Source organism: Vespa velutina, chromosome 7 (assembly GCF_912470025.1).
Source record: "Vespa velutina chromosome 7, iVesVel2.1, whole genome shotgun sequence".
In the NCBI taxonomy this organism is placed as follows: Eukaryota; Metazoa; Arthropoda; class Insecta; order Hymenoptera; family Vespidae; genus Vespa; species Vespa velutina.
In genome coordinates, this window is record NC_062194.1 from 2,077,353 (window position 1) to 2,090,800 (window position 13,448).

At 30.4% G+C, this 13,448-nt stretch overlaps 1 protein-coding gene and 1 non-coding gene across 3 annotated transcripts in view; both read right to left on the bottom strand.

The window, feature by feature from the left end:
• Positions 1–2,749: 2,749 nt before the first annotated feature.
• On the bottom strand, positions 2,750–2,822 carry Trnav-cac. Its single transcript has one exon. It is a non-coding gene; the product is annotated as a tRNA-Val (tRNA).
• Positions 2,823–5,403: 2,581 nt separating this feature from the next.
• Positions 5,404–13,448, bottom strand: part of LOC124950440 (patched domain-containing protein 3) — a 51,398-nt gene continuing 43,353 nt past the window's right edge. Inside the window, exons 7-10 of one of the 2 annotated variants that reach the window (XM_047497126.1) lie at positions 13,434–13,448; positions 10,090–10,403; positions 6,837–7,793; positions 6,597–6,739 (exon numbers count right to left, since the gene is read on the bottom strand). The exon at positions 13,434–13,448 is cut by the window's right edge and continues 117 nt beyond it. In XM_047497126.1, coding sequence (XP_047353082.1) covers positions 6,734–6,739; positions 6,837–7,793; positions 10,090–10,403; positions 13,434–13,448 — 1,292 coding nt within the window. In that variant the 3' untranslated portion in view covers positions 6,597–6,733. Of the gene's footprint in view, positions 7,794–10,089; positions 10,404–13,433 lie in introns of both variants that reach the window. The other variant, XM_047497124.1, reaches the window with a different exon arrangement.

Sequence of the window (13,448 nt, forward strand, 5' to 3'; positions counted from 1 at the left end):
TGTTACGAGAAAGGGAGAGAGAGAGAGAGAGAGAGAGAGAGAGAGAGAGAGAGAGAGAGAGAGAGAGAGAGAGAGAGAGAGAATTATACGTCGTATTATACCGGGTGTAACATTTGTCTGTACCAATAATATATGCGAATACCTGTTCAAAAATATGTCTCCTTTAATATATAGTGGGTGGATTTAAAAGATTGTTTCGTTGGCCGTAGAATTCGGGAATATAATTTTTTTTTTTTTTTTTAAATCAATTACACCATTTCTCCCTTTTACAGATTATTCGATTGTAGAATTCTTATTTTTTCCATTCGTTTCGATTTCTTCTTTCGATTAATTCTTTTACACACGATCATTCAAGGGAAAAGTTTGCACTAATTAATCACTTTATATTCATATAATTATTATTATTATTATTATTATTATTATTATTATTATTATTATTATTATTATTATTATTATTATTATTATCTTCTTTTTTGCTTTGTTTTCTATTTTTTTTATTTTCACGGACACACACGCACGCACATAAATAGACATGGGCGCGCGCGCGCGCACGTTACAATATTATTTTTATAATCTGTTGGATGATAGAAGATTATTTTGTTATTTCTTTCGATATAATCCTTTAATCTTTTACTATAAGCAACTGTTAATTAATTAAAATTGGAGGTTATGTTTGAAAAAGATAACGAACGAATTTTATCTATTTTTTTTTTTATCTCAAGAATCTCTCTCTCTCTCTCTCTCTCTCTCTCTCTGAAAAAATGAACTCGAGATAATAAATATTAAATAAAAGTATAATATGAAATTTCCCGTGCAATTCTGAAACACCAAAAGACAAGATCGATTCTACTTACTATTAATAAATTCTTATTGAGTATTAGAGTATAGTTAAAGGAAGAAGAAAACGAGATATAAAACGAAGGAAAATTGAGAAAGATAGAACTCGGTTGTTTCACCAGGATCGTTATCGTTGTATTCGTGAAATTCAATCTCGAGTAATTAACGTTCGAGATTTATCGATGGCAACATTTTCGAGGACTACTCTCGAAACGCTTTAGAGAACGAAGGACGTTCGGTTATTCAAGTGGGTTACCACTTAAATTTGTTAATACATTTCCATGAAAATGGCGGCAAAATTGAAGGCAAATATGCGCTTTAAAAAAAAAAATTAAAAAAAAAAAATGTTAATCACATTTCGAAATTCGATCTAAATATATATCGTAAAGATAAATAAAAACATATCGATTATTTCGAATGATTTTTCATTTAATAATTTATCGATATCAAATTATTCATCGTTTTTTTTTATAATAACACATAGATCGATACTGTTGACATATATGCCCATTTATACATACACATGCATATATATATATACATATACATGTATGTGTATATGTGCGTATATTTTGATCGCTATTACTATGTATTATTATTGTCTACATCATAATTAATTATTGTATATCTTTAATAAATATTTTAGCTAACCTCTAAAATGTCATATTAAATTGCTAACCTCGAAAGTGTCTGGCAACGACAAACGTGAAATAATTGGCACATACACGGGATACGATATTAGTCAAGTATTTTTAATGAGCAGTTCAGTGAACGTTTGATATGGATATATATGTATACACATACACACATACACACCTATATACATATTATATGTATATATATATGTATATGTATATATATATGCACAGGATAAGTATTATAACGAGATGAACGGAAAAAAAATTTCCTCGATAATATAATACACAAGAGGTACGTGTTTATAAGCAATTAGTTGAAAAACATCTCGAAAGTAAACGTGAATATAAAAATGCTAATGGTATCTTTATGCTACTTATCTTATGATATTCTCGAACTTCCTCAATTCTAATAAAACTCTGAATTTCACTTGAAAGTAGAATGAATAATCGACGATATAATAAAAAGGCGGTAAAATGTATAAAAAGTCAGCGAATACAAAACGACTACTGAATTAAATTCAATCGATCTCACTGGCGCCATCTTTTGTTAATTCGTTCAAATACGTACGTAATTTCCTATTTAATTTTTTGCAGTTTGTATTACCGACAAGAATTAGATCGTAGTGCCGTTATCGGTAAATATTGAAATTAACAAAAGAATAATATTAGATACATTTGTAAGTATGAAACGTGCTTGTGAATATTAATTATTGAATAATTCGATTGATAAGCAAACAAAATGTCATCGATTAATTTGACGATTGTTTGCGTTGTTTACAATAAAAATATTTTACAATGCAAGCAATATTGATTGAATGATTCACACTACGTGTGAATTTGCTGTTTACTGAAAATGATAATGAAGAATGATTATTAATATCAGAATTAATATATTCAATTTCACATCATAATATTACATTGAAAATTTTTATTTTTATAAAGTTTATATTTGCGTCGATAAAACAGATTCCTATATATTCGAAAGTTGCTCTAGCAATAGGAAATAATCTTCACGAGATATTCAAAGATAGAGCTACCGCCTCTATCGCTGTTCTCAAAAGAGATATATATATATATATGTGCGTTGTGTGTATATACATATATATGTATATATAAACAGACATTATATTTTATTATTAAAAATGCCATTAAGAAAAAATATTCTTTTTCGTAATAAATTTTTAAAGGAAAAAAATAATATCATAGGAAATATGAAAATATAAGAGAAAAATTGACTCAAAAAAGAAATAGAAAAAAAAAAAAAACCACTTCTTTGTTTCCGCCCGGGATCGAACCGGGGACCTTGTGCGTGTGAAGCACACGTGATAACCACTACACTACGGAAACAGTTGACAGTATTGCTTTAATTATATTTCATATACCATAAATAATGATAAAGTTTAAAAGATAAATAGCAATATTTTAACTAATAAAATATAAACGAATTAAAAAAATCTAATATATATGACTCGTTGAGTATCATAAAATGAAATTTTTCGAATAACATTAATCAATCATTTATATGAAAAATATATGTAATTAAAAAATGTGATAAATTATAATAGAAATTAATAATTAATCGTTCTATTCTCGTTCGTTCGTATATCAACGAACAATATTTGTATTAATTATTTATACTTAATAAATAAGATATTATACATATGCAGATAAACGTGAGAGATAGAAAATCAATGAATACGATATGTATATATAATTGAAAAAGAATCAGTTTTTAAGTAAAACTTTTGTGTATTTCATGATTTTTTTCAATAATAATAATTATAATAATAATAATAATAATAATAATAATAATAATAATAATAATAATAATAATAATAAAAATAATAATAATAAAAATAAAAAAAAAATAATAATAAAAAAAAAAAATAATAATAATAATAATAATAATAATAATAAAAATAATATGTGTCGAACTTTAATCATTTGGAGCATACTCACACCCACACATATTTTAATAGATCATCTAACGTTATATTCGTTCTCTCTCTCTCTCTCTCTCTCTCTCTCTCTCTCATCTTATATAAATGCGGCGTGATTTTTGTTTCTCCTTTTTTTCGTTCGTACATCTTGAAAAAAATTTTTATATATAAAAATTGACAAACTGCATACATAAACTCATTGTCTGATAGGTAATATACAATTTATCACACAGAAAAAGGCAAACCTTATGTTTAAACAATCATCACAATATGATATCATTTGTGAAGGAATGCGTTAGAAAAAGTCACTTGTACGTTTTCATATCGTCAGATCTCCAGTATTCTTTTTTCTTATTTATAAGAAAAGAAAAGAAAAAAACAAAAAAAAAAAAGAAGAAAAAGAAAAAAAAAGAAAAAGAAAAGGAAAAAGGAAAAGAAGTTCCTTGCACTTTTTTCTATTTTCTTTCCTTCTTGCTCTATCCTTCATCTTCTTTCCTTTTTTCTTTTTTTCTCTTTTTTTTGCTAACACACACACACACACACAGCAACATATATATTTTACATATACATCACGCAAATCCCCGTTTCGCAGATTAAAAATTTTTTACAGAACGAACAGAACAAAAGTTCCTAGTCGATAGATACCATCGAGAATCGATTGGCCTTTCTCGCGTGAGAACGTTTTTGACTGATTTTTTTTTCTCTCTCTCTTTCTCTCTCTCTCTCTCTCTTTTCTTTATTCTTTGGGATCTAACTCGTCACGCGAAGTTCGGCTTTTAGGTCCTTTTTTTTTTGCGATCTGCGCAAAAAGAAAAGAAAAGAAAAGAAAAAAAAAAGGAAAAAGTAAAAAGAAAGAAAAAAGAAGAAAAGAGAGGAGGTACACGCGTACAAAAAAAAAAGGAAAAAAAAAGAAAAAAAGAATGAAATTGGAAATGAAAAAAGAAAAACCTATCCCCGTAATCTCACGAAGAAGTTTTCACTTGATCATCATCTCTTTCGTAGTCACTTAGGAACTTTTGGACTGACTTACCTACCCTGCGTGTCTCATTAAAATAATGAATAAAATAATAATATTAGCGTCCCTGCTAAAGGACGGGAGGATTTAATGAAATTTTTTACTTTTTCGGTAAAAGGTTTTTAGAAAATCACTACTGCGTACGACGTCCCTCGTATCCAAGGCACAAAGTGAAGAAGACGAAAGACTTTTCAAGAGATTCGTCCTTTTATTAATTAATCCTCCTCCTCCCCCCCTTCTCCTCCATCTTCTCCTCCTCCAACTCCTCCTTCTTCTCCTTCATCCCCTCTCCGCTACTCTTTTTCTCTTAATCTTAATATCAAATTTTTTCTTAATATCAAACTTTTTTCTGTTTTTGTTTTTCTTTTTCTTATTTTTTTTTTCTGTTTGTTTTATTTCTTCTTCTTTTTAATCGTAAAGATTTAATTAATAATATAAATAATCGATCTCCTTACGATTATCTCGTTATCATTCGTCTTAGAGAGTTCTTATTGGTTCAAAAGAGACAGGAATAAAGAAAAAAAAAAAAACACAAAACAAAACAAAAGAAGAAGAAGAAAAAAGAAAATAAAAAAAGAAAAAGAAGAATAATAATATACTACAATAGTTTTCTTTAATGTCGCAAATATACAAGTAGAGATAAAAAAACGAATTCTCTCGATTTGAGCTCCATATCGTTGCACGATCCAAAAGAAAAAAAAAAAAAAAAAAGAAAAAAAAGAAAAGAAAAGAAAAACAAAGAAACAGAAAAGAAAAGAAAAAAGAGAAAAAAAAGTTCAAGAAAAAACAAAGGAAAAAAGAAAAGAAAATAATCGTCGAGTACTTTTCAAAATGATCTCTTGAAAAGATTTTTATTTCTCTTCGAAAAATCAATTCCAAAATTTTTCTTCGATATATATATATTGAAGAAAAATTTTGGAATTGATTTCACTATATATATATATATATAGTGAAAATAATGTGATGATATTTGTATAATAATAAAAAAAAAAAAAAAAAAAAAAAAAAAAAAAAAAAAAACTGTGTAAAAATCGTCTTACCAAACGAACATCCGCTGTAATTTGTTACACGCGCCACTCACATGCACACATATATACGCACATTCTCTCTCTCTCTCTCTCGCTTTTAAAAATCAATATTACTATTAGAATATTATTTTATCGACAAGCTACCATAATAATAATCATAATCATAATCATAATCATCGTCATATACACGATATATCGCACCTGAGGGGCATTTAAATACATACATACATACATATACATATACATATACATATACATATACATATACATATATATATATATATAAAAAAAGAAGTCTCTTTAGAGGAAGTCACGTCGGACCAATCGTCATTCGATAGCGATAACGATCCTCTCCTCTCTCACCCTCTTCATCTCTCTCTCTCTCTCTCTCTTTCCTTCTCTTCCGAACGTAGTTTTATTCAGGAAGGCCACTTTCGTCTTTGCAAATCCCCGAACGGATGCAATTCTCCGAGAGCGTTACCTCTCACTAGCAAAGAAAAGTTGTATGACGACTGAGGATCGAGGAAAGTCAACGACCGGATCGAATCCCACCTCTTTTTACGTATTAAATGTATTTTTACGTATTAAACGGGAGGATTTTATACTTTTACCTTCCTCCCTGTCCTCTCCCCACCACCTCTTCCCAACCAAGTAACCAACCAACCAACCAACCACAAAGCCCGGCCGGCTTCCTCTCTTATATCTATACATATCATCTTCCAACCCCACCCACATAATGATATCGAATAATTAACATTATTTTATTTCAGGCTTATGGATAACGTGGATCCGTTAAATACCTCGAGGATGTATTATGAAGATTATGAAGATTATGATGAGATCGGCTACGTCTATAGTCCCTGTGAATTTGATTGGGCACACGGTATCCCAAATGCGGTCCTAGATACGGTACTGTACGGAATATACGTTGATCCGTAGAACGAGTATCCCTTGGTGAATGATGATCTTGTTTTATCGCGCCTGGATAATCGGGAACGGGTTGCGTTTGTTGATTTCCTCCTCCTCCTCCTCCTCCTATAGATCCACCAGCCCCTATAGCAGGTTGAAACTGTGATACACCGTAAAGTACGCCAATAGATCTTCTAGAAAGCTCTTGTTGATGTTTCCGCTTTTCCTCGTCCAATTCACGCTGACGTCTTCTACTTTGCGAGGAACCACTCTCAGTTGAATTGCTATCCTCGCTAGTACCTAATCCAGGATCGCGTTCCTCGAATGCCGCCAAACTTGTGGACGGACTCGGTTGAAGAGATTTTATCATGCCTGTGTGATGATAGTAGGACAAAGTCGGATGAGGTATAACAAAAGGTTGTTTAAGTTTATCGATCAATTCTTTTTCCATTATAACATTTCTCTTTACCCTTTCAACGTCGTTTTCTTGATCGTCATTACTATTGGAACTTGTACAGGAACCTGGACCAAATATCGACAATAATACTGGCAATAAAAACAGACCGTGCATGGCACCAATGAATATAACCAAAAATACCATTTTGAAGAATACCAAGAATATATATGTACCGGCTAATAATAATGCAACCAAGCCTAATATAGTTGATGCGGCACCTTGTACAATCGGTAAACCCAAACTGTACAAACTTTCTTTAACCCTATCCTCGGGCGTGACTTTCTTCGAGCTCATATAAGCGTAACATATGTGAGCCGTGAAATCAACGCTGAATCCAATGCACATTATCAGATTTATCATAGAAATGCTATCGAGATTAACGTTCCATAAGGCCATGTAACCGGCCACCCCCAATTCGATCGAGACGATACAAAATGCCACCCAAAGGCAACACAATACATTTGGTATGAAGATAAAACTGATAAGCATCATTACCAATGCGCCAAATATCATGCATTGTATACTCGTAGGCCTTACCAATTCGAATTGATCGAAAAATACGAAATACGGATGGAATACGCTAGCGTTTAATGATGAATCCTTGCATATCTTTCGTAATTCCTTTACCATCTCTTTCTCCTGATTCGTACCGCTTACGTTTACAGCTTGTATCAAAAATCTACTTGCGACAATGTGCTCGTCGTTATCGTCGAATTTAACATCGAGGGAAAAGGTACTAGTCGAATATAACCATATCTCTTTTAACGCCTTGACAAAGTTACCCTCGTCTTTGATGGTAACATTTAGGTAGTCCTCGTTTCGCGATACGTAACTTAGGAAGCTGCGCAACCAGCTTTCCGTGTAGATCGGTGCGCTTATGTATGAACTAGCCTCGAGGGATCTCGTGAGGTTCTCCATTTGTTGCTGTATCTCTGGATCGCTATAGTCGTACTCGCCGGACACTACCACCTGTAAAATTAGAAAGAGAATGTCTGTGTATATACATCTTACATTAATATGTCCGTATACTACATTTCTCTCTTTCTCTGTATACACACACGTACGTACGTACGTACGTACGTACATACATACATAAATACACACAAGTTTGTATGTCGTGTGAAAGAGAAAGAGAAAGATGGAGAAAGGAACTGCATGGGATACAAACGTAGATAGGATGTGTTTGCGTGAAAGCAATCTCGTGAAAGTGGTCCTCCAGGGACTTTTTTTTGGATCGACAGACGAGTCAACATCAATGTGTATGGGTTGCTGAGGGAGGAGGAAGACTAAGAGGAGTAAGGGAACGGACACACGCACACATATACACACGTATAGACATTTTACGCAACGACGTAAAATGTTTTTACGTTTTCCATCTTATAAAGAAACAAACCAATCTTTCTCTCTCTTTCTCTTTCCTTTTGTTTCATCAATTTTTTTCCTTCTATACCAACTCCATTTTATTTTTATTCCGAAAAATTTCATTTTGTCGAGAAAATATTCCAAGTACGATTATTAAGATTGATCTAATTATAACGACACATATACACGTATGTATGCGTCTCTAATAAAGTGACATTAGAATATATTTGAAAGAAATAAATGTTGTGTATATTCGATTAAACGTTATATAAATTCAATAATATTTTAATATCGTAATTAATACATACGAAGATTATAGAATCGAAAGATTTTATTCGATTATTTTACGACAAGATGGAATTAATATTTCTGAAATATATATATATATATACATATAAATCGATCAGCTTCTTCTCGGTTGATTAAAGTCGTCGTCGTCGTAATCATTGACGCAATACACAAGTTGTTACTTTTCACAAACTCAGTTGGCCAGCCAACACGGAGAAAGTTGTTTTAAGTGAAAGAGAAGTGTTACCACTTAAGACAGGAGAGTAGAGTGGTAAAATATATATAAGAGGGGGAGAGGGGAGGGACGAGGAGAAAAAACGTGACATAATTATTGTGCGTGAAGTATACTCTAAATACTTACGCCAGGTTCGCTTCTTATCGTAACAGTCGATTACGAACGTCTTACAATTTGAACATTACACACACATATATACATATATATATATACATATATATATATATATATATATATATATATATATATACATTATTAAATCGTTCGAATATTCGTTATGAGAAAGTCTTCGTTAAAATTTTATCCTCTTTCGATGTATTCGAAAGAAATATCAAGAACGTATCGAAAGTGAAATTTTCGAAGGTGCGTCCGTAGAAATCGTTACGAGACCAATTATGCAATCTTTAAATGTTCCGGTTTAAATTTAAAGATATGTATTTCACTTGAAGACTTGAATCTTTCTTTCTTTTTTTCTTCTTTCGTAAATTGTTTTTCTTTCGAAATGTTAATTACATATATATATATATATATATATATATATATATATATATATATATATATATATATACATACATAAGTCCGCCTCCTATCAATTGTATCCTAAATCTACAATAAGGATATATATATATATATACATATACATATACAAAGTACTACTCATAAATCAATGCACTATATACACTAATGTCTACTAGTGTTTATACAGTATGATATATACTAAATAAACACAAAGTACAACTCGTAAATTAACGGATACCGGGTGTCTCTACGTAGGACGATATATATTCATAAGTTAATATATAATACCGTATTAAATAGCATAACACATATATACGACAATAATACGTACAATATATACGACAAGAAAATATTGTTTCAATGTAATTCTCGTTAAGACACTTTTATCATTAATCGTTCATTTTAAAGAATCAAACGAATCAAACGTCAAATTAGAGATTTAAATTTTAACGAATCATCATTCATTGCAAATAAATCCTAAATAGTTCATTCAAAATAATTTCTAAGCTATCTTCCATGTACCAAGTGCTTTTTCGTTTTTCTTTCTTTCTTTCTTTCTTTCTTTTTTTTTTTTTGTTTTTTTTTTTCCTTTCTCTTGAGGATTCAATTTTTTCATCTTCTCGGTTCTTTTTCTTTTTTTTTCTTTTTCTTATTTCTTTCTTTTTCATTTGTAAATAAATAAAGGACAAGTATCAAAGCTTATACTCAACAAGGAATATATATATATATATATATATATATATAGAGAGAGAGAGAGAGAGAGAGAGAGAGAGAGAGATAGATAGATAGATAGATAGATAGATATAGATATAGATTAGAAATATCATGTAAGAAGAGGAATGTTGTGTAATTTAAACAAACCTGTATTCTATAAGGAAATTCACGGAAGTAAAAGTCTTCGCGATCGTAGAAGGCAATCGAGTAAGAATCTTCCTTGGAAAGCTTTCGTCGATCCAATCCTTCCTGTAGCGTAGTCAGCCCGTATAAAGCACCAAGTAAATAACATATGAAAATGAATATGATAATGGCCTTGACAGGACGACAATTCAAAGCTGCAGCCAGATAATCTCGGAACCAGGTCATGCATCCGTGTTCAGGATTGTCAATTGGATTCTTTGGATCATCTGGATCGACTCCTCCGGTACAGAACAGTCGATAAAGCCAAGATCGATGAGCTACGATCGGATAAAATGAAAATGAAAAAAAAGAATTAAATAAACATTGTATTTTCATTAACAAATATATATATATATATATATATATATTATGATTTAATCGAAATATATATAAATAAAATTAATTCGAATGATATATTTAAATTTAAATATACTGTAATAATATTTTTAATAAGAAAGTTTTCAAATAATAATAATAATAATAATAATAATAATAATAATAATAATAATAATAATAATAATAATAATAATAATAATAACAATAACAACAACAGCAATGATAATAATAATAATAAAGATTCACTTCTCATTACGATTCTTCCATTATTATTATCATTAGAATTTAACGAATAAAAAAAAAATCATACGATTCAATTTATTATATATTACTATTCACATTCAATAGTGATATAAAAGAAGACATTTATAATTAAAATAAACATATATAACAGATCGATAAACTATGAATATTAGAGAAGAGATTTCTTTTTTTTTTTCCTTTTTTTAAATTCATTCAATCGTACATTGAATAACATTTGGAATGAAATAAGAAAAAGAATTTCGATATATAAATGTACATACATAACACACATACATATATAAATATATATACATACGTAACTATGTACTTACACATATAAATCGCGATGCACATAATCGAAGATTTCGAGACGAAATTGAGAGAAAGCATGGCGTGCCATTACTATTACAATTCTAATATTAGTAAATAGTAGTATTACTACTACTACTATTACTATTCTACTACTATTATACTTTAGTCGTTACATAAGGGAAGGCGATCTAACGAATAAACGATACTCGAAGCGTAATACTCGTCTATTTTCTGACGTAATATGCCTAGCAGGTAGTAGGTAGGTATGTATATATGTATGTATATATATGTATATATGTATGTATGTATGTATGTATGTCCCGTTTCTAAAGGAGGTGTAACGAGATTTCAAATCGGGCTCCACGAAACGACGAAACTCGGCCGATGACAATGCATAGCCCTCCTCACCTTCCTCCTCATACTCCTCTCAACCATTTCAAAATCACCTTTTCCTACAAAAAACCTTCAACTCCTATTTTACCTCTACGTTACCTAAACGACAACTATGACGACTATCATGACGACTACCATGACTATGATAATGACTATAAAAACGACTACGCGACAACTATGACGACGACGACGACGACTACAACGACGACGACTACAATGACGACGATGACGACGACGACGACGACGACGACGCGTATGAAAGCATCGGAGCAGACCATTGTGTTGTACTTTTCTCGATATCGATGCCAAAGTGAAAATTTCTCAGAATGCTACTTTTGCTCTGTCTCTCTTTATCTCTCTCTCTCTCTCTCTCTCTCTCTCTCTCTCTCTCTCTCTCTCTCTCTCTTTTTCTCTCTTTTTCTCTATCATTCTATGCCCTTTTTACAATTCTCCTATGAGCGCACGTGTACGTGTGTGCTTCGTATATATTTATATATGTGTGTTTTCTTTAAGAGGGGAGGGGGGTGGGGGGGAAATAAAAAAGAAAAATTTGAGAGAGAGTATGAAAGATATACGTATGAAGGAATCTCTTTAGCAATCTTCTTTTAACTCCTTTTTTTCTTTTTCTTTTTCTTTTTCTTTTTTTTTCTACTTTTTCCTTTTTTTCCCCCTTTCCTTACTAGTTTCTTTTTTTCCCTTTCTCGTAACTTTTTCAATTTTCTCCTGAATGCAAACCTTTTTTTTTTCCAAAGTGAAATCTCCTCGATCATCGATCAATTTGACATAATATCGAATTCTTATAATATCATAACTTTGTATATAAATATCTATAAAAAAAAATATATATATATATATATATCAGATATTATACATTGTTTTTATATCCTGATATTATCTTGATATCTATAAAAATCATCTGTAGAATTAGGATCGAAGTGATAAAAATTGATATCATAATTTTCAGAAATTTCAGAAAAAACGAACGAACGAACGAATTGTAAAACTATTAAATGGATGCTGTGAATTTTATTCATGAAGTATTAAGTAATAAAATTGATCATCTTCTATCAACAATCGACGAGTTCTGAGAATCGTTATGGGATATACATGAATGCTTTCTCTCTCTCTCTCTCTCTCTCTCTCTCTCTCTCTCTTTTTCTCTCTCTCTCTTTCTGGTCATAATAAAAGTTGCCGAACAAAACGATCTGAGGAAAGAAGTTGAAAACACAAAAAAGTCAAGCAATAATGGAGTAATAAAAGTTGTCAGGATAATTTTCGAGTCAGCATAAAATTCGTTGTTAGAAATATAATACTATTATAAATGACCATTTTCGCGTTCCATTCTAATACAAGTCTATTCTCTCGTTTATCTAGAAAGTATGTTCTTCGTATAATAATAAAAAAAAAAAAAAAAAAAAGTATATGAAAGTACAAATAAAAACGAACGAATGATACGTTTGAGGTAACAGTCCCTTGTGAAAGTGATTCCGGGTAAAGAGATGGAGAGGAGGAGGAGGAGGAGGAGGAGGAAGAGGAGGAGGAGGAGGAGGAGAAGTCAGTACTCTCTTTGAGAAGTTCGATAGGTGTCTTCTTTTATATCTCTCGTTATCTTTTAAGAATTTAATTAACAATAGTTCTTCGAAACAAACGATATAATCATCTGATTTCTCAACGATATATATATATATATAATATTTTATTTAATTAACTAATTAACTAATTAACTAATTAACTAATTGACTGATTAATTAATGAATCAATTAATTAATTAATTAATTAATTATCTAACTAACGCGTCGAAGTTTGGTAAATTTTTTTTTTTCATTTATGATTAGAAATTTCATTCGTTCAATACACCGATGTATACGTTTGACCATTTTATCGCAATCATATAATTGATTAATAATTATAATATATTGATTACAATTTAATCATTCACACTATGTACATATATATATATATATATTAATAAATGATTAGAATTGATAATTGTTTACATTAAAACGATATATTATTATACTCACATGATTTTGAAAGAG